The sequence below is a fragment of the Bicyclus anynana genome, chromosome 8 (genome assembly GCF_947172395.1).
Source record: "Bicyclus anynana chromosome 8, ilBicAnyn1.1, whole genome shotgun sequence".
NCBI lineage: Eukaryota > Metazoa > Arthropoda > Insecta > Lepidoptera > Nymphalidae > Bicyclus > Bicyclus anynana.
Genome location: NC_069090.1, coordinates 9,798,049 through 9,821,235, shown reverse-complemented (window position 1 = coordinate 9,821,235; position 23,187 = coordinate 9,798,049). Strand labels below are relative to the sequence as shown.

The following is a 23,187-nucleotide window of genomic DNA, read 5'->3' as shown; positions in this document are numbered from 1 at the left end:
TATTTTCTTCCAGTTACCAGAATGGTCCTAGAATAAACCAGAGACGTTCAACTTTTATATTTACGAAAATTCTTAAATGCTATAAGAATTTTCGTAAATATAAAGGTTTGGCGCCTCATCAAGATGAAGCTACTCACGAAAAATCAACTTTATAGTATTATATTGTAAAAATGGCCCAACGATTCTGCACTATTTGCCATTGCTGTGAATTCTAAATGCACTAGCATCTATTCTATGAATATCGCGTCTGTTTGACTGTCTCGATAAACTCAATTACTCAAACACCACTGAAAGAATATACTTGCGGTTATCACCAATAGATAGAATGATGTATGAGAAAGGATTCGGTAATACAATTTGTCGATTATAAATAAATTATTTAAAATATGATGATAAATAAAATAAAAGAGCCGTGATAGCCCAGTGGATATAACCTCTGCCTCCGATTCCAGAGGGTGTGGGTTCGAATCTGGTCCGTTGCATATGCACCTCTAATGTTTCAGTTGTGTGCATTTTAAGAAATTAAATATTATGTGTCACAAACGGTGAAGGAAAACATCGTAAGAAAACCTGTATACCAGAGAATTTTCTTAATTATCTGCGTGTGTAAAGTCTGCCAATCTGCATTGGACCAGCGTGGTGGACTATTGGCCTAACCCCTCTCATTCTGAGAGGAGACTCGAGCACAGCAGTGAGCCTAATATGGGTTGATATTGATGATGATGATAAAATTGTTGGATGTGATAGAAAGAGTCAAGCCGCTCGAGAGCTTTTAGAGAAAAAGCAGCATAATTAATCCCTCGGAGAACAAAAACGCAGCCTAATTCTTTGGATTAGGCTGCGTTTTCTACAAATAAATTTATAAAATAAAAAAAAATAGAAATAAAAAGAAACCTTCCACGGTGGGATATTCCCCTTTTAAGATCTACAAAAAAGTCCTCGATATCAATCTGTTAAGAATAACTTGCTATAAACTCATGTTATCTTCTAAAAAACTATCACGCATGTACAAAGAAAGTTTAGATCGATTATCTCGCTCACGCGGACGAAATCGCAGGCCTCCGCTAGTTGATAATAAAGTTTCAATACCAATTTATCCAAAACACCTACTCGAATATCGTTATCAAGTCTCAGACTACTCATAACTAGTGTGTTGAGGCTTTACAGTAGAGCTGTAGCGTGTAACGTCGGCTTAACATTTTCATCGTGTTTTCGCGCTTCCGGTTTCAGTTTGTCGTGTTGGCAGCATTGAGGTGCGCACTACGCCATGCGCGAAAGTCTTGCATTTCCATTTTCACAGTCACATACGCCGAGCGTCCGGCGGCCAGAGATGACGTGTCAACAAAATCCATCCACTCAATTCTATATGACTCGATCACAACTTCGCCATTTCGGGTCAGCGTTCACAATGTTTCGCGATTTATCTCAATCTTTCTTTTCAATTATTCATTATCGTGTACCAACTCATTCTACCCACGTACCTTTATCCGCCCTTCGTTATAATGAAGAGGCGGACTTAACTACCCTATTTACGATTCTTCAGTACGTAATTTGCGCTCGAACAAAGATTTCGCTATTTTGTTGTCCAGTTTTGCTATCTCTATAAATAAATACGCGTCGTTAGCAAATTGGGATCATTAGTTTCTTTATAAATTGTACCTTGTAATTATTTTACGTAAATAATTTAAACATTGCGAATGGATGATATTTAGGTATGGCGGTAAATTTTCTACTGTCAGACATAGTAGGCATCTACCAGCTATTGAAATACACTACACTAAACTGACATTGATTTTTCAACAAAATGACGTAATTATCTTCATCTTATGTAAAGTGACGCATTATCATAGTAGTCCAGGCACTGTGAGGATGTGAGTAAGTATGCAATAATAATAATTGAGTAACTGTAAACAGAATGCGTTCCTCGATTTTTGCATATTCACATCCTCACAGCGCTTGGTCTATTAGTAGTTTTCGTAGCAAATAGTAACGTTATTTTAAAGGAATAACGTTAATTAACGTAATTTCTTTGGGTGTAGCGACTAATGTTTTGAATCGTACACAAAGATTCATAATAACCGTGTTGGTGCGCTTGCAGTTCAATCGCAGATGAGTTCAAACATTTGCTAGTCATCATCATCATCATCATCATCATCATCATCATCATCATCATCATCATCATCATCATCATCATCATCATCATCATCATCATCATCATCATCATCATCATCATCATCATCATCATCATCATCATCATCATCATCATCATCATCATCATCATCATCATCATCATCATCATCATCATCATCATCATCATCATCATCATCATCATCATCATCATCATCATCATCATCATCATCATCATCATCATCATCATCATCATCATCATCATCATCATCATCATATCAGCCGATGGACTTCGTCCACTGCAGGACATAGGCCTTTTGTAGGGACTTCCAAACATCACGAGCCGCCGCCTGCATCCAGCGAAACCCTGCGACTAGCTTGATAACGTCAGTCGAACAGATGCTATAGTCAAATAATTGGCTGGTGGAAGGCTTCGGCCGTGGCTTGTTACCAACCTACCGACAAAGACGAACCGCCAAGCAATTTAGCGGCAGCGGTCCGGTACGACGTGTGGATTTTCATTCTTCTCCTAACAAGTTAGCCCGCTTTTATCTTAGATTGCATCATCATCATCATACGTTGAGATTGTAGTCAAGGGCTAAGTAGTAAAGAATAAAAAAAACATGCTAGTATATAAAAAATATTATACCTACATGTAAATATTTAAAGGATAAAATATTTGCCAAATACAAATTGTCCGCTCATTCTCGCTAAAGTCCGCTTGATATTTTCCTCTCCTCTACTATTTATTGTGTAAACTATTGTGTATTTGAACTCCTTCGAATCCGTCCGGTAGATTTTGTGTCATGAATCTTGGATTAATTAAGTAAACAGAGATTATTTCGTTCTAGTGGATTGAAAATAGTCTTTACAAAAAAAATCACGATAGATCAAGACTGTAAAATACAGAGTAAACTACATATAACATCACTCGATTTATCGTCAAACTCGCCATAGCGTCAACATCACATGGCTTTGATTGGTTAAGCTTCAATTCCAATGATACACTCTATATAGCGTTACACTCACACTCTATAACGACAATTGAGTAATAAAAAGTATCTTCTAATTTGCCAAAATTAGTGAAAACCGCGCAGCTGTCTACGTTCTTTTGTCGTTTTATTATCCTAATCCGTAATAAACTCGACTGTCGGCATCGTGCAAAAAACACTTTCTAAGAAATTCGTTATTTTATTTTATAAATTAGGATTGGGAATACACGTATACACTTTTGTTGACCATGACTAACAAGTAGAAGTCATGGAATAAATACGTTATCATATTCTTAGTTTAAGTTTTACTCACACATGTTTATTCTTTCCATATAACGACCACTCTCTATAACGCTATAAAATGTACAGTCCCTTCAGAGTCGTTATAAGAGTTTACACTGTATTTTGAACACAAATCGTCTTTAAAATACATAATTAAAACGTCCCTTGAACGTGAACATATTACTGTTTAAATTGAATATTTAATATGTAATGTTTTAATATTCTTGCATTTAAATAACGAAAACCCCATCCCAACCAAATCGGATCTGTAGTATCTAAGCAAACCGCGAAGGTACGAGTACAAACACATAATAGGTAGTAATAGGGATTTAATCGTACGCGGCAGATGAACATAACGGAGGATACTTTACATGTTATTCAGTACCTCCTATAGCAACACTGTGCATTTTGAAAATACTAAGGGTTGGGTTACAGTTGATTATTTTTTTTAAGATAATCTTTGAATAACCTAAAACATAATCTGCCGATTTTCGCAAGTCTGAAGTAATAAAATCTTGCAAATCTAAAGACGCTTTCCTCGTTATTGATCCAAGTAGGGAGGAGGGTATTTTATCAAAAGTTGTTACTAACCAGATGTTTTTCTTACTGTTGATTAAGAAATAGTTAAACACCACTAGCCACAAGTGGTTGCGTGGTACATTATCTCGTTCCGATGCTCAGAATTTTTTATTTCCTAGTAACTACCAGAATTAAGAATATTCGTAAATAAAAAGTTGATCGTGTCATCGAGATGAAGCGACTCACGCAAAATTAACTTGATAGTAATCAGTTGTAAAACATGTTCTACGGATGCCTATTAGTTTTCTAAAAGTTACATTTAAATTCTCAGTATTCCTACTTAATTATATGAAATTTGTAATAAAAACATTATCTCAAAAGATTCTTCAACCAGAACAGCAAAACATCGATCTATATAGCTATCGAGCAAGTAATCGAGTATTGTGTGTACGAGTCTAAGCGACGAGTTTTTTTTTCAGTCTGTGTACAAATTACTCGTTTGTATATTGCGAATCAAATTTATAGTTGTGTACACAGAATATATTTAATGGTGTTAAATATTTTCGATGTGTGAGTTTACCTCTTCCCCCTTCAAAAAATATACACACAATTTTGTTGGTGAATATGGGTGCGATGCAAGTTCAAAGGTATTTTGGTCTGAGTCTTATATTACTCGTAATATTATGAAAATGGTTGCGTTTTCAAGATAATCTACGAACTGATCACCACAAAATTTTGCCTTGTCAGGGGTATGTAGCGGTAAATAGATAAGGATATCTGTCGTCGAGAAAAATGCATTGTTAAATTTTCGTTTGTGACACCTGAGGTAGGTGTCTACTACCAGTACTACCCGACTGACCTCCCGCCCGCCCAACATCGCCCTCTACACTGCAATACATATCATAAACTCTATATTATCATACAGTGACGCTTTGATATCGATGCGACGCAATTTGCATCAACGTTATGAGATATCAGATTATATTGTTATTTTCATAACTCCTAATACCCACTATGTGAATGTGAGTTTGTTTATCATGATTTCCAGCTAACTCAACTGAACATCACAAAGTTTTGCGTTGTCAGGTGTACAGAAAAGGTCAAAGTATATTTCATACAGAAAAATGTACTATTAATTTTCGTTTGTGACCCCTGCCCTCTACCATCCGATTGACCTCCCACCCGCCCAACGTCCCCCTCTGCACTGCAATACATCTATTTGAGATCATAGAACGAGTGAGGCTTGGATATAATATCGATGTGACGCTAAATGCGTAAACAAGTAAGGTTCCATTTACGTTGCTATTTTCATATATTTTTCTTAGAACGTAACACAAAGGGGTTCTCTTGTAGGATCAAAACAATGCCATGCAATAGGTAAGTGTCTTGGTGAGATGTCTTCTTGAACTTACAATTATTAAAAAAAATAATTTACTCGAAACTTATTATAATTATTATGTATTCTATAGAATGATTTGGCAATGTATAGAATAGGAGGCGTTCTGGCAATGTATGAAATATTATCCAAAAACAGGCTTTTCGGCTCTTGGTTCTAACTTGGTTAACAACAGTAACTTAAATTGGTAACATGCTACAGATTAGCACACGAGTAGCAAAAATGTAGCAAGTTTTAAATGTTGCTATGCCAGAAGTATCGTTCCGTCGTCCCTTCAGCTCCACCTTCTCGACCTTCATTTAGGACCTCCTTGGCAAGCTTATGGCTCTTCGCGCATTATAAAAACACTAACGGACGCCCGCGACTTCGTCCGCGTAAAATTCGATGTCAACTTTACTACTACCCCTAACCTACCCTACCCCTACACGACACTACCCCTACCTTACCACTACCCCAACCCTACCACTACCCCAACCCTACCCAACCCCTACCTCTACCCTAACCCTACCCTACCTCTACCTTACCCCCACCCTACCCCTACCCTACCCCTACCCTACCCCTACCTTACCTACACCCTACCCCCATCCTATCCCTACCCTCCCCGTACCCTATCCCTTTCCTACCCCTATCTCACGCCTATCCTACCCCTACCCTACCACTTCCCTATCCTACCTGTACCTCTACCCTACCCCTACCCTACCTCTACCCCTACCCTACCCCTACGCTTCCCTACCCATACCCTACCCTACTCTATAAATTCTCTATCTTACTCCTACCATTAGCAAAATCGGTCCAGCCCTTCGAGAGTGGTGTGATGACCAAGGGAAATAGACTTCTATGCTAATAATATAAAGAGGTAAAGTTTGTGTGGTTGTAGGAGGTAATCTCTGGATCTACTGGACCGATTTGGGTAATTGTTTTACCAATAGAAAGCTACGTTATTTGCGGGTGTCATAGGCTATGTTTGATCCCCATATTCACACGGGAAAGGGAACTACGTAAATGAAAGCGCGGGGCGTCATATATTTCTGCGTCTTTTAGAAATTTTGTATTATTTCCGAAACTATTTAAGTAATTAACATACTGTAAAGGGCAAATCTTATCTCCATAATATCCTTGTGATTATTAAATAATTTATTTGAATAAGGATTAAAGTTTAGTAGTATAAGGATTAAAGTTTAGGTAGGGAAGGGGTAGGATAGAGGTAGGGTAGGGGTAATTTAGGGAAAGTGTAGGGGTAGTGTAGGGTAGATGTAGGGGAAGGATATGGAATGTATAGGATAGGGGAGGAGTAGGATAGGGGTAGGGTAGGGTAAGGTAGGGTAGGTGTAGGGTACGGGTAGGGTAGGGGTAAGGTAGGGGTAGGGAAGGGTTAGCTGTAGGGTAGGAGTAAGGTAGGGGTAGGGTAGGGGTAGGGTAGGATAGGGTATGGATAGGTTACGGGTAGGGTTAGGGTAGGGGTAAGGTGGGGGGAGGGTAGGGTTAGCGTTAGCGGTAGGGCAGGAGTACAGTAGGGATAGAGTAGGGTAGGGTTGGGTAGGTTTACGAGCAGGGTAAGGTAGAGGTAGAGAAGTTTACATCAATTTTTACGCGGACGAAGTCGCGGGGGGCCGCTAGTGCTTTATAAAAACACTGTAGGGGTTGGAAAAACAAGACTGTGTGGAGTAGAAATTACACAAAAGTAAAGATTACGCAATGAATTTACTACATGCTTTATAAAAACACTGTAGGAGTTGGAAAAACAAGACTGTGTGGAGTAGAAATTAAACAAAAGTAAAGATTACGCAATAATTTACTACATGCTTTATAAAAACACTGTAGGGGTTGAAAAGACAAGACTTCGTGGAGTAGAAATTACACTAAAGTGAAGATTACGCAATGAATTTACTACCTGCTTTATAAAAACACTGTAGGGGTTGGAAATACAAGACTGCGTGGAGTAGAAATTACACTAAAGTGAAGATTACGCAATGCATTTACTACATGCCTTATAAAAACACTGTAGGGGTTGAAAAGACAAGACTTCGTGGAGTAGAAATTACACTAAAGTGAAGATTACGCAATGAATTTACTACCTGCTTTATAAAAACACTGTAGGGGTTGGAAATACAAGACTGCGTGGAGTAGAAATTACACTAAAGTGAAGATAGTACATGCTTTATAAAAGCAATGTAAGGGGTAGCGCAGACAAGACTGCCTGGAGTTGAAATTACACAACAATGAAGATTACGCAATGAACGAATTACAAACTGCATGAGTTCTCTCTTTTCTCTCTTCTATAGAATCCCTAGGTAATATATGTAATGGTCAATCGTATTCATATTTCATACATTGCCCGAAAGCTCCCGACATTCTACCGGACCTCTACCGGCATTGTATACAGATTGCCGGTAACATAACTATATATTTAACTATAACTTAAAGTAACTATTTTCTTATTTTATGCGTGAATGTTATTATTATACTTTTATTTATTACTTCTGTACACCCTAGCCTATATCTTTATAATTTTTATTATTAGTTTCTTCGTTAGGTTGCCTGGAAGAGATCGCTTTTAAGCGATAAGGCCGCCTATTGTGCATTTGTTCCGGTCTGTCCATCAGTATTTGAAATGTATATGGTTCGCAGTAATCACTTAACATCAAGTGACCCGCACGCTCGTTTTCCCGCTATGAAAGCACCGAAAATAAATAAAATGGACTGGCAACACTACTTCCTGTCAGTCATTCAGTGTAGCAAATGTAGACTCTGCGCTACGAAACAAGTCCCATACACGGCGCTGTCTTATTGGCTTGGCGCTCATTATCATTTGGATTTTGGTAATGGCGGTCATATTGTCATTTGTGTAAGGCGCTATAAATTTTAGTTCAGGTTTTAGCCGCGGGATTTCTTTCGTGGCGCGAAGTCTATATGGTTCGCAGTAATCACTTAACGTCAGGTGATCCGCACGCACATCATCAACTTCATGGAGCCCACGGCTGGGAAGAGGCTCTTGTAAGGACTTCCAAACAAGACGGTCCTGACTCCTGAATCGCCAGCATCTAGCGGCTCTCTGTGACCTGGGCCGCATGTTATGCCTATTGGTCGCTATAGCGTGGCAAGTTCGTAGATGACACTCCCATGATATGCGGGCGACGGGCACAGAAGGACTGCGCGGGTGTGAAGTTGTACGCGCGGGACAGAGGCTGGAAGTGGGGTGCATCAGTTGTGGGCTTATCTGTCATCGCTACCCGCCTTCCGGCCCCCGCGGACTATCGGGAGTGTTACGAAGGAACTTGCCAAGCTATACCAAGCACGACACCGCGGACACGTTGGATTGAATTTAACTTAAGTTAGCACTTACCGTAAGCCCAATCCAGTTTTCTCTTTGAACAGCAGCGGTGTTGTGAAGCCATTCTTCTGCAGGTAGGCGATAGTTAGGTCAGTTCCATGCATCTCGTGGACTGAGCCGGTGTGTTCGAAGCGGGAGCTCTCCAGCTTGTCGGCGAGAGAGAAGCCCCGCCCGCCCTCCGCCTCATCGTCACCGAGGGCCCACTCATCGGAGTAGAGCTTGCGTTGTTTGCGTTCGCGCTGGAAATTACACGTTTATAGTAGACTCGTCCCAGTACAATTGGGGATGATGACTAATTTTTTTTTTAAATAAATATACTTAAACAATACCATCTAGCCCCAAAGTAAGCATACAGAACACTTTGTGTTATGGGTACTAAGATAGTTGATATTATAATATTCATATACATTTATATACTACATAAAAAACCCATGTTCAACACACAAATATTTTCCAGTTGTGGGAATCGAACCCACGGCCGTGGATGTAGTAAGCAGGGTCACGCGGCCGTCATTGATGACTAGGTTTGAATATATTGATTTGATACATTCGGGTAAATAAGGTTTAATGTTAACTAATTTATACATAAAAAGCAAAGATGGTCTGGATATTTGTATAATAAAAATTTTAATAAAAAAAATACAACCGACTTCAAAACCTAAAAACGTACGCACTAAACTAAAAAGTGAAAAATAACATCATAATATGTTCTACCTGCTGATCAGTATGAAGGCGGTGCTAAGCCGGTGATGTATTAATTCAAGCCATGTGAGAATATCTTATAGATTTAGATTTTGCAGACAGTGTTTTTCCATGTGGTCCTGTCAGAAATGGCCTAAATTAAGACAGCACCGGCTAAGCACCGCCTTCAAACTGATCAGCAGGTAGAACATATTATGATGTTATTTTTCACTTTTTAGTTTAGTGCGTACGTTTTTAGGTTTTGAAGTCGGTTGTATTTTTTTTATTAAAATTTTTATTATTTTTCCATTTTTAGTGTAAAATTTCATCTCAAACGAATACATCAGACCCCTACTGACAGTCACAACCCATCTTGGTACAAAATTCTCAGCAATACAAATTAATCAAGCCCAAGCACAAGGTAGCTACCGTAAACCGTTAAGGGGTTCCCTTAATTGACCTTGGTCTTCATCATCAGACCCCTAATAACAGACACAACTCATCTAGGTCGAAAGTTCTCAGCAATACGAATAAATCAAGGCCAAACACAAGGTAGTTACTGTAAACTGTTAAGGAGTTCCCTTAATTGTCCTTGGTCTTCATCACCAAACCCCTAAATGACAGTCACAACCTATCTATGTGGAAAGTTCTCATTAATACAAATTAATCAAGCCCAAACACAAGGTAACTGCTGTAAATCGCCGAGGAGTTCCCTCGTCTGTTTTATGGCTCCATCATCAGATCGATTTTAAATCTTCATGAAATTGTAGTGCTTAAAAGTACTAAATGGAAAAGTATACAAACACACTAGACACCCATATAATTTTCGAAAGTTCCCCTCAATTTCTCCAGGATTCCATCATCAGATCTTGACATGATGACAATGGGACCAAATGGGGACTATACCGTTTCAAACAAAAAAATAATTTTTGAAATCGGTCCAGGCGTCTTTGAGTAATCGGTGTACATACATAAAAAAAAAAAAAAAAAAAAATACCGACCGAATTGAGAACCTCCTCCTTTTTGAAGTCGGTTAAAAATAAATAACATTAAGTATAAAATTTCAAAACATATTGAATTTTTTTTTATCGTAATTATATGAAAATTCATACAATTTTAGCTGGCTTACATTAAATCTGACATTTTTCAATACATGAACTATAAACAACATAACAAAAATATTGTTTGAACGCCCAAACAAATATAACGATCATTATGACCTACGACGTCATTAAATCGTACCATATTGTATGGGGCGTTTTTCAGGGATCCGTGGCAGCGCCGCAAATCTGACCCTTTAAATCCCTGTAGCTCCGAAAGTAATGATGGCAGATACCCTGTTACTTTTACAAAATTGCTTTACTATCAGCATACCCCTATTTTAAATACAATTAAAAAAAAATTGTCAGCATCCCTACGCTGAAAATCACACGGTAGAAAAATCACGGTAGGGACGAGTCTCTACCATGTGATTTTCTAGGACGAGTCCTAGTCCTAAGTCGTCGTTCACGTTTGTAATTACACAGTTGAGACTTGCCCCAGGTCAAAACATTACAGTTAAAGGACCTATTGTCCTAGTCCATGATTAGGTAGTCTTGGGACAAGCTGAAAATTGAGTACTTCACGCTTACAATAATAAGTACACATTAACGGTTGATTTGCACTTGTTCCAGTACATGCAGAAAACTAAGGTTAATACGAAAGACATCGTCCCATTTCAGATGAAAATTATGCTTTAAGGGTAGAGAGTAGAGACCAGTTCCAGTTTAAGTTAACAATTATGCTTTAAGGGTAGAGACCCGTACCAATTACGCTTTAAGGGTTGAGACTTATCCAAGTTTAAGTTAAAAATTATGCTTTAAGGGTAGAGACCCGTCCCAGTTTAAGTTAAAAATTACGATTTAAGGGTAGAGACCGGTACCATTTTAAGTTAAAAATTACGCATTAAGGGTTGAAACTTATCCCAGTTTAAGTTAAAAATTACGCTTTAAGGGTAGAGACCCGTCCCAGTTTAAGTTAAAAATAACGCTTTAAGGGTAGAACATTCCAGGTCGCGTTTAAAATGATTTAAGAGTAGAGACTAACTAATAACCTAACATCATCAATTAAGGAAACCTAACCTAACACGTATTATGGTCCGCGCCACAGAAAATATGGTCCGCGCCACAGAAAATATGGTCCGCGCCACAGAAAATATTGCCGGCGCCACAGAAAATATGGCCCGCGCCACAGAAAATATAGTCTCTTAAAAAACAAAGTTAAAAGAAGAAAAAACTGAGGTAATGCTAACCTAGTTAGCTAGACATCCAATAAAACTGAACGTGTGTGAACGATCAAATTTATCGGATGTCAAATCGTTAGCGCTGCAGGCATGTGGGCTTATGTTGGGTGGACGGCATAAAACTTCTCTATGAAACTTCTAATAGGTACACTTATTGTGATTTTTCATAATTTTACTAAAAAAAAATGCATATGTTAGATGATAAAATTCTTATAAATTAAGTATTTGTCCTTACATATGAAAGTACAAAGCTCCTAAACAGAACTACGTCAAGAATACAATTTCACATCTAAGTTCCTTGACCTTTAAACCAATTTTGATGAATTTTGGTAGAGACAGGATGGGATCAATGGTGAAGGACAGACTCAGAGATCATCATCACTATCAACCCATATTTGGCTCACTATTGAGCACCAGTCTCCTCTCAGAATGATAGAGGTTAAACCTTAGTCCACCACGCTGGTCCAATCCTGATTGGCAGACTTCACACACATAGAGAATTAAGAAAATTCTCAGGTATCCAGGTTTCCGATGTTATTCACATTTAAGACAAGTGATATTTAATTTCTTAAAATGCACAACTGAAAAGTTGGAGGTGCATGCCTCAGACCACATTCAAGCCTAAGCCCTCCAAATTAAAAACAAAGGTGAGATCCACTGGGCTATGTCTCTAACTATTTTACAGGGAACTAAAATACATCCTTAAAATGTTAGTATTTCAATTCAAAATTCATTTATTTCAAGTAGGCTCAGTTTACAAGCACTTTTGACACGTCAGTTGACTATTTGTAAAGATTCTACCACCGGTTCGGAAGGCAGGTTCTGCTGAGAAGATACCGTCAAGAAACTCAACAGTTGCTCTTTTGAAAAAGTCATACAGTATTACAATTTACATTTGATAACAATTAAATTACAATTTCTTATAGTTTTATTTCCTGTGTGAAGGTGGAAGCTGATCCAATGGCCTCCAAGCACCTTTGTCGTTAAGGAACTCATCAATAGTGTAGTAACCTCGAGTAAGTAAATGTTTTTTAACACATTGCTTAAAGTTGTGCATTGGCAAGTCCATCACAGTCTTGGGGATCTTGTTATAGAAGAGTACACCCAAACCCACAAAAGATTTTTTAACTCTTTGGAGACAATATGCAGAAATAACTAACTTATGCCCGTGTCTAGTTTCAATTCAAGTGTCTAGATTCAATAACAAAGAAGTCAAAAGAGTATATTTCACAATCATACATTTGTTTTGTACACTGTGTATTTATACATTATATTAATATCATAAGCTGCATAGATTATTATGTAAGAACATTTTTAAGCAAAGATTATAATTAATGTGAATGGGCTCTGTAGGTTTCCTTTTATGAAAAATAAGTTTGTTGATGATTAGCCTTGCATGTATCTAACATTAGATAGGAGGAAGATCAAAGTCAAATATTTTGATCCATTAAAATCAGTTTAATGTTTTCACTTGATGAATAAAGAATTATAATTGTTATTTTCTTTTATAATTTGTCTATCAAGTTTTCTCCAATGCTTTGTCTTCCCTATTTTTCATGTTCTTACACAACATATTACTGTTAAGTATGATGATGTGATGTGGTATGTGTAGCAATGAGAGCGGTGATAACCCAATGGATATGACCTCTGCCTCTGATTCCGGAGGGTGTGGGTTTGAATCTGGTTCGGGGCATGCACCTCCAACTTTACAGTTATGTGCATTTTAAGAAATTAAATATTGTTGTGTCTCAAACAGTGATGGAAGAACATAGCGAGGAACGCTGCATACCTGAGAATTTTCTTAATTCTCTGCGTGTGTAAAGTCTGCCAATCTGCATTGAGCCAGTGTGGTGGACTATTGGCCTAACCCCTCTCATTCTGTGAGGAGACTCGAGCTCAGCAGTGAGCGGAATATGGGTTGATTATGATGATGTTAATTTTAATAATAAATAATATGCAAGTCTTGCCTAAACTAAAATAAGGATAAGGACGAGTTATTTATTATGAAACTATAGTTTCGACGGAAACCTAAACAAAACAGCAGAAAAAAATTATTTGATAACAGACTTCAAAAAAAGAGGAGGTTCTCAAGTTGATAGTTATTTTTTTTTCTTGTAGTATCTTGATTATGATGTTAAGTATTTTTATAATTCTGTATCTTTCGTTGTCATACTAGCATCTCTTTGCTTTATTATATTGTTTGTCTTATTACAATATGTTAAACTGATTAAGATAAGTAAAGTAAGTATCGAGTATGGACACAACAGGGACTAAAATTAGGTATATTATGTAACAATTACAACCTTTATGTAATTATAATTACATTATATACAGTTAAAAGGAGCTATAACCACTACAGCTTATCAATACATTTATACTCCTATGTATTTTATAATGGAATATTTTCACACAATCAAAAATAAATATATTTTTAAACATATTATAAATTATAATAATACAGAATATAAAGTACTGTGGTGGTTACTCTATTTATTTGATATTACTTATGCAAGAAATTTTCCATTTCCTTATAACCAAATAAAAAGTAGAATTCTCCTTAAAAAACAATTGTAAGTATTCTGGTTCCTAAGTGTCACAATTATACCTAGGTATAGAGTAACTTTTTTATTCAGTATTCAAGGCCAACAGATCTACTATTGGTTAGGAATACTGTAGCTGTTTAACATAAAGGCTAAAGCTGTTCGGTATCGGCTCTCATAACAATAAAACTTTCGAGCTACGTGTTGTTTGCCTTCAATTCAACAAAGAGCTCACATGGGTCGTATGGGGAGCATGCACGCATACATTCATTGTAATCAATATAAATATACAATGTTTTGGAAGATCGTCTCGTCGACAGCGTGTAATTGTTCGGCTGAAGATTATTTGAGTAATAAACTAGATTACGAGCTACGAGCGGCTCGACGTGTGGTCGCGCGACTCGTCGTCGTCGGCAGTCGGCGAGCGCGGTCGCAACTCCGCACCGCGCACGCCCCAGGCCGCCGCGGGAGGGTCCTTTCCTACTGCCGGAGCCAGACACCCACAAACTATGCCCAGAGACCGACGTTGCGACAGTGCGTAATTTACGTGCTACTCATTGTTAGCGATAACGATACCACACCGCTTTAATGCGATCTTCGAATTTAATATAGATTTTGACACCTTCTCGCATGCGCGAATACATAAGGCCGCCGCGTTTGAACTCGCTCGCGGCGTGATCACAAAAAATCAAGTCCGATGACCCATAATTATTATCATAATTTTAAATAAATCTTTAAAAAAAACCTCTAACACACTCCCATAACTTACATAAATCGATACACGATGCAGCGATGCACCATTTCATGTTTACGTGATCCCAGATAAAGCCACCATGGCGTCACCCGGGTCTAAATACGTAAAATTCTAACAATAAATACTCACCAGTTGTCTTGGAACTTGTTTTTTGTTATTCGGCAGTGTTTCCGACATGTTTCTGTGAGTCAGAAACACTGCGCCACAAGATTTGCACTATTTTACGTAAATATTTTACACGGAGCACGAGAAAAAGTAACGCAATCCACCATTTGCAACAGTCAACACTGCTGCCAATAATGCCGCAAGGTATCACTCCGGCAACTTACTGTAGGTTGGCACTATGTGTTGTACGCTATTGGTTTATTTATAAAAGCAATGGCAGAATAAAAGCGGGATGTTTAAAAGTCGGATATGAGGATATCATTCCCTTGCGTACAATATTCTTTGATATTAGAAATATCCACGTAATGTTATGCAACATATTTTATTTTTTCAAATATTATAGTGACTTATTGATTTCATTTGAATTTATTGATAGTCATTAATCAAATTCAGTAAGAATTTTAAACTTTTCTTTAGTTTTATATGCCTCATAGGCTCATACCTTTAATTGACTTCTATTTAAAATAAAAAGATTTGAATAAAGAATTTTACAACCAGATCGGTTTTTTGATAAAATATTTAATTGAAATTATTGTTAATTTGTTGCTTTGTTTTCGATAAAGTTGTGATGACGTGTTATTTTATAAATGTACCTATTATTTTATAAATTGCTGTTTTGGTTAAGGTACAAGAATTTTTTGTTTAATTATTATTCAAGCACACTAGATGGCGCGAATGTATTTCCGTCTACTTAATATTATGATTCTGTGATAGGGTTCTTCTTTATTTTTACTCTTTTGGATTACTTTAGTATTTTAATCGAGTACGAACGATTTTTGAGCGGTAAATCCAATAATAAAAATTTTAATAAAAAAATACAACCGACTTCAAAACCTAAAAACGTACCCACTAAACTAAAAAGCGAAAAATAACATCATAATATGTTCTACCTGCTGATCAGTATGAAGGCGGTGCTTAGCCGGTGATGTATTAATTCAAGCCATGTGAGAATATCTTATAGCTTTAGATTTTGCAGACAGTGTTGTTTCATGTGGTCCTGTCAGAAATGGCTTAACTTAAGACAACACCGGCTAAGCACCGCCTTCATACTGATCAGCAAGTAGAACATATTATGATGTTATTTTTCGCTTTTTAGTTTAGTGGGTACGTTTTTAGGTTTTGATGTCGGTTGTATTTTTTTATTAAAATTTTTATTATTTTTCAATTTTTAGTGTAAAATTTCATCTCAAACGAATACATCAGACCCACAGTCACAACCCATCTTGGTACAAAATTCTCAGCAATACAAATTAATCAAGCCCAAGCACAAGGTAGCTACCGTAAACCGTCAAGGGGTTCCCTTCATTGACCTTGGTCTTCATCATCAGACCCCTAATAACAGACACAACTCATCTAGGTAGAAAGTTCTCAGCAATACGAATTAATCAAGGCCAAACACAAGGTAGTTACTGTAAACTGTTAAGGAGTTCCCTTAATTGTCCTTGGTCTTCATCACCAAACCGCTAAATGACAGTCACAACCTATCTATGTGGAAAGTTCTCATTAATACAAATTAATCAAGCCCAAACACATGGTAACTGCTGTAAATCGCCAAGGAGTTCCCTCGTCTGTTTTATGACTCCATCATCAGATCGATTTTAAACCTTTATAATTTTGTATTTCTTAAAGGTACTAAATGGAAAAGTTTACGAACACACTAGACACCCATATAATTTTCGAAAGTTCTTCTCAATTTCTCCAGGATTCCATCATCAGATCTTGTCATGATGGTAATGGGACCAAATGGGGACTATACCGTTTCAAACAAAAAAATAATTTTTGAAATCGGTCCAGGCGTCTTTGAGTAATTGGTGTACATACATAAAAAAAAAAAAAAATACCGATCGAGTTGAGAACCTCCTTCTTTTTCAAGTCGGTTAAAAAATTGTTCGTACTCGACACAGAATTGTCTTAATTTTATTTAGTCGCTTAATAATTAAGTTGTATATACAAATAATACCTAAATCTTGTCTACAAAGTCGAGTTGTTTATTCAGGAAGTGTAAAACATGAAATAATTAAGAACGTTGCGCGGAACTTTAATAATAATAAATAAAAAGGTTGACAAACGTTATTATTATCTATACTATGCACAAAAATTAAGGAAGCAGAAAAAAAATCCAAATTTTTGGGGGATTTTCAACAGGCTGTAACTTATACAAAAATGGTTGTACAGCAAAAAAATAAAAAGCAAATTGTAGCTCTAAGTGTTTAGTTTTTGGATCTGAGTTTGAAAATTTTTTTTTGAAAATATTTTTCGAGTAATCATAAGAAAACCACCGAAAGAAAAATTTTCGAAATTTTTTTGGGTTTTTTTTTTAATTTACGGACGTGGAAAAAATTTTTTCGACTCAACCTCCATATGGACCGGATAGCTTGTTTATTCAGATTTAATTTCGTTTTTTTTTTAAATCTCGATACGAGCATTTCTCGCTGAGATATCGATGTTTGAATGGAAAAAGATCATTTTGTCTTTGATTATCAATATCTCAGCAACCAATGATCGCACAGAAATGTTGAGGTTGGTTTTAAAAACTTGAATAAAATTTCTACAAGGATTGGCAATTGAATTTTGAAAAAAAAATTTTTTTTCAATCATTACATGAATTTGAAAAAGCATCCAAAAAAGGGCTTTTTGTCGTTTTTTGGAAAATCAAGCGCCCAATCAAAAATATTGCGGAAACCACTGACGTTAAGTGTGCCTTTTACTGTTCAATATACCCACAAAAACCCTACAAAGTTTCAATTCAATCCAGCCAACCGTTTTTTTTTTCCCACTTGATCGAATTTTTTAAAAAATTAAAGGAGCAAGAATTTCGCTCTGAAAATGTCATAATTTTTTTTTTTTTTCTTTAATTTTTCAAGTCACTAAGAATTGAGAGAAAAATTAAAAAAATATTTTTTTTTCATTTTTGATAAAAATTATGACATTTTCAGAGCGAAATTCTTAATTTTCGTAATCAAAGACAAAATGATCTTTTTCCATTCAAACATCGATATCTCAGCGAGAAATGCTCGTATCGAGATTTAAAAAAAACGAAATTAAATCTGAATAAACTAGCTATCCGGTCCATATGGAGGTTGAGTCAAAAAAAATTTTTCCACGTCCGTAGATTAAAAAAAAACCCAAAAAAATTTCGAAAATTTTTTTTTCGGTGGTTTTCTTATGATTACTCGAAAAATATTTTCAAAAAAAAATTTTCAAACTCAGATCCAAAAACTAAACACTTAGAGCTACAATTTGCTTTTTATTTTTGTATTTTTGTATAAGTTACAGCCTGTTGAAAATCCCCCAAAAATTTGGATTTTTTTTTCTGCTCCCTTAATTTTTGTGCATAGTATATGTAGACCATGCAGTATTAAAATTAATGAAATACCTTCAAATAATACTTAGTGATAAGTATGAAAATTTAATTTGCTATTATCTTCTTGGCAGGAGCTTTAGAGTAGTAGGTTTGTTAGTAGAACTAAATGGAACCTAGAAACTAATAACATAGTTGTTTTTTGTCACTACAATAGAAAGGGGGTGTATAAAACTGTGTACCAATTAGATACCAAGGGGCCGAATCTTCAGTACTAAGACTTTTGGACATGAGATTGCGGAAATAGGTAAAGACAGACAGTAAGCGTAAATTGAATTCTACATAGACATTTGGACTAGTGGTGCATTATCCAAGGTACAATCATCGATCTCCTATTAAAAAGAGGTCTTTAATAAAAGAGGTCAATGGGTACAATATAATATTCCTGTGTTCGATCCCGGGTAACATTAGAAAACCATTGTTGTCTTTTTTTGTATTTCTCAATTGGTTTTTTCAAATATTTTAAAAGTAAGTCAGTGTTCTATTAAACCTCGAGGAAAAAATGCTGACTTTAATTCTAAAATATTTCGTTGCGGAAATAGTGTCGCTCCTATGTCAACGTTCTCGTGTAAGTAGATTCATTTCTTCTCCTTGGAGTATATATTATTTACCTGGTACAGTAGTAGGTAGGTATTTATGTGTATACCGTCTTACTAGATACGAGCATAACTTAGTTATATCCGCATATCGTTTTCAAAGAGTAAAATCTTTCGTAGGGTGTATTCTTTCTTCTATAACAAGGTTTCTCAAAGTGGGGTACGCGAACCCCTAGACGTTCGCCATTCGACGGTAGGGGGTTCGCGACAAGATTTACGTAATGGTGGGTTGATAACAGATACCAAGTGAGAATTAAGGTTAAAATTGTCCAAAATTACTCCTCACACACACTCATAACATTATTATTACAAAGACATTTCTTTTGGTACTTTATGCTACCTTTTATTAAATAAATTATTTTCTTATTATCTTCAACAGCCAAATTAATTTTTATCTTGGGGGGGGGGAGGGGGTTCATTAGTTAGTAAGGGGTTCGCTGTCACTTGGAAATTTTAACAGGGGTTCGTGGAGCCGACAGTTTGAGAAACCCTGTTCTATAACAAGATCCATAAAGCAGTTATGGATCTGCCAATGTATAAGTTTATGAAATGTGTTAAAAACATGTATTTAGTCTAGATGAGTTCCCCATATAATGCTTGGAGGCCATTGGATCAGTTTCTACCTCCACACAGGAAATATGAAATTAGTATGAAATTTTCAAGCAACTGTTGACTTTCTTGCCTGCCTTCCGAACCGGTGCAGTGGTAGAGTCTTTACAAATAGACAAACTGGACATTTCAAAAATGCTTGTAAAGTAAGCCTATACCTACTTCAAACAAATGAATTTTGATTTTTTATAATTCAGCCGCTTTTGCATGATTGAGTACGTAGTAGGTATATTCAGACAACTGAGATGTTATAACTATCATAAAACATAAAATTGATTTTTTTTAAAACCCCCGAATGTGATGAAATCTATACTTATAATAAATCTGTAGAGAGGTCAATTCTGTACATGAAATATATTTCCAAAATAACTATCAGGGGGTGATTAGTGGTCGATACTGATACCAAAAATGCAATCAGTAAAATTTTTGTCTGTCTGTCTGTCTGTCTGTCTGTCTGTCTGTATGTTCTTTATAGAAACAAAAACTACTCGACGGATTTTAACGAAACTTGGTACAATTATTCTTCATACTCCTGGGCAGGTTATAGTATACTTTTCATTACGCTACGATCAATAGGAGCAGAGCAGTGAAGGGAAGTGTTGGGAAAACGGGAGATGTTACTCAATTTTTTAAGCTATCGCCGCGTGATATGTTCGTTATTGAAACAAAAACTATTCGACGGATTTTAACGAAACTTTTTACAATTATTCTTCATACTCCTGGGCAGGTTATAATATACTTTTCATCACGCTACGATCAATAGGAGCAGAGCAGTGAAGGGAAATGTTGGGAAAACGGGAGAAGTTACTCCATTTTTTAAGCTTCGCGTGTCGAGTGTGCAGCCTTAATGGGTAGGGTAGGGGTAGGGGTAGGGACTAGGGTATGGGAAGGGTAGGGTAGGGCAGGGTAGGGGTAGTTAAAAGTTTACATCTACTTTCACGCGGACGAAGTCGCGGGCGTCCGCTAGTTATTAATAACACTCTCGATCAAGTCATCAATATTCTCTTTCAGTGCGCCTTATTTGAGACCCCACTCGAGTAAGTATAGTTGCAGACATTCGGTTATTCTTTCCCACTTTCACTCCCCACAACTTTGAAACGGCTCAACTGATTTTTAACCGACTTCAAAAAGGAGGAGGTTCTCAATTCGGTCGGTATTTTTTTTTCTTTTTTTTTTATGTATGTACACCGATTACTCCATAAGACGCATGGACCGATTTCAAAAATTCTTTTTTTGTTTGAAACGGTATAGTCCCCATTTGGTCCCATTGCCATCATGTCAAGATCTGATGGTGGAATCCTGGAGAAATTGAGGGGAACTTTCGAAAATTATATGGGTGTCTAGTGTGTTCGTAAACTTTTCCATTTAGTACTTTTAAGCGCTACAATTTAATGAAGGTTTAAAATCGATCTGATGATGGAGCCATAAAACAGACGAGGGAACTCCTCGGCAATTTACAGCAGTTACCTTGTGTTTAGGCTTGATTAATTTGTATTAATGAGCACTTTCCACATAGATAGGTTGTGACTGTCATTTAGGTGTTTGGTGATGAAGACCAATGTCAATTAAGGGTTACTCCTTAACGGTTTACACCTTGTGCTTGGGCTTGATTAATTTGTATTGCTGAGAATTTTGTACCAAGATGGGTTGTGACTGTCATTAGGGGTCTGATGTATTCGTTTGAGATAAAATTTTACACTAAAAATGGAAAAATAATAAAAATTTTAATAAAAAAAATATAACCGACTTCAAAACCTAAAAACGTTATCACTAAACTAAAAAGCGAAAAATAACATCATAATATTTTCTACCTGCCGATCAGTATGAAGGCGGTGCTTAGCCGGTATTGTCTTAATTTAAGCCATTTCTGACAGAACCACATGAAACAACACTATCTGCAAAATCTAAATCTATAAGATATTCTCATATGGCTTGAATTAATACATCACCGGCTTAGCACCGCCTTCATACTGATCAGCAGGTAGAACATATTATGATGTTATTTTTCGCTTTTTAGTTTAGTGATAACGTTTTTAGGTTTTGAAGTCGGTTGTATTTTTCAAACATGTCTAAGAACATTCGCACATAAGTCATCTTTAATAAATTGAAACCGCTTTATGCGTTCGGGAGCTATGGTGCCACAGACAGAATCACTGACAGACAGACACGTTAAACATAAACATAACGGAGGTTAAAAATGAATGTCACTGAAGATTAAGGTATCGCACGGATGTTTGTAACTCTTGAATAACAACAAAAAATATATTAACACACACACACACACATTATTATTTCAAGACCTACGTAATAACACCCCACACTCTGGGTTAGAAGAGTAAAAAAAAATTATCCCTACTTTACATATATGTATAATACATTAAAAAATTAAAGTTTTAAAAATTTCATTTTATAACTTTATCGGCGTATCTACTTTCTTGTACTAATAGTTTCTGAGCTAAACCGCGAACGGACAGACGTGTGGGAAAATAAAAGAATCCTAGTTGACAACGGCACCTTGATTTTTTTTTAATATCTTTTATACACTTTATTACACTTTCCATGTTGTCTTTGCCATTTCATCTTCAATGTTATGATTCAATGTAAATTATTTTGTTATTCAAGTAACACGAAACAAATTAAGTAACAATTTTTACATAATGAACCCCTTTCGGAACTAAAATAGCAATTGTGAAGTAGTGTTTAAAATAATGTACTAACGTCTTACATCTTTACAATCCTTGTTAAATTAACAAGCTTTTAAGCTAGATATACAACTTTACCTCGTTCATTTTTTTTTTCAACGTGACCGTTAAAAATTACATGCGATAATAATTGTTAGTTTTTTGGAAAAAACTCACTTTGTAGAAGAAAAAACCAAAGTTTCATTGGCTGAAACTATTCAATTAATTCAAATAATTAGCAAGTGTAAAATCAGCAAAATGATTTTGCTGATTCAAAATCATTTTGAATTTTTCAAAAAAAATTTGAAATTGCAAATATTTCATTTGCAATTTCAATTGCAAATGAAAAATTGCAATTGTGTGCAATTTTTCAGCACATGGTACAACTAAACTGGACTGAAGGTAAGTAGGTCTTTTATATTTTGGACAAAAGTCAATATAACTTAAAAACCGTATAATTTCGGCTAACATATGTTGCGTTATTTTAGTAGGCCTTGATGTTCATCACATAACGGAGGTTAAAAATGAATGTCACTGAAGATTAAGGTATCGCACGGATGTTTGTAACTCTTGAATAACAACAAAAAATATATTAACACACACACACACACATTATTATTTCAAGACCTACGTAATAACACCCCACTCTGGGTTAGAAGAGTAAAAAAAAATTATCCCTACTTTACATATATGTATAATACATTATTATTTCAAGACCTACGTAATAACACCCCACTCTGGGTTAGAAGAGTAAAAAAAAATTATCCCTACTTTACATATATGTATAATACATTAAAAAATTAAAGTTTTAAAAATTTCATTTTATAACTTTATCAGCGTATCTACTTTCTTGTACTAATAGTTTCTGAGCT

General features: G+C 36.1%; 1 protein-coding gene across 3 annotated transcripts in view; it reads right to left on the bottom strand.

Annotated features, from left to right (window-relative positions):
- LOC112053444 (jmjC domain-containing histone demethylation protein 1) overlaps window positions 1-15,208 on the bottom strand; it is a 43,984-nt gene extending 28,776 nt beyond the window's left edge. Inside the window, exons 1-2 of one of the 3 annotated variants that reach the window (XM_052882862.1) lie at window positions 15,033-15,208; window positions 8,660-8,886 (exon numbers count right to left, since the gene is read on the bottom strand). In XM_052882862.1, the coding sequence (XP_052738822.1) occupies window positions 8,660-8,886; window positions 15,033-15,080 (275 nt within the window). In that variant the 5' untranslated portion in view covers window positions 15,081-15,208. The remainder of the gene's footprint in view (window positions 1-8,659; window positions 8,887-15,032) is intronic. The other 2 variants (XM_052882861.1, XM_052882863.1) reach the window with 2 other exon arrangements.
- Between the last annotated feature and the right edge of the window lie 7,979 nt (window positions 15,209-23,187).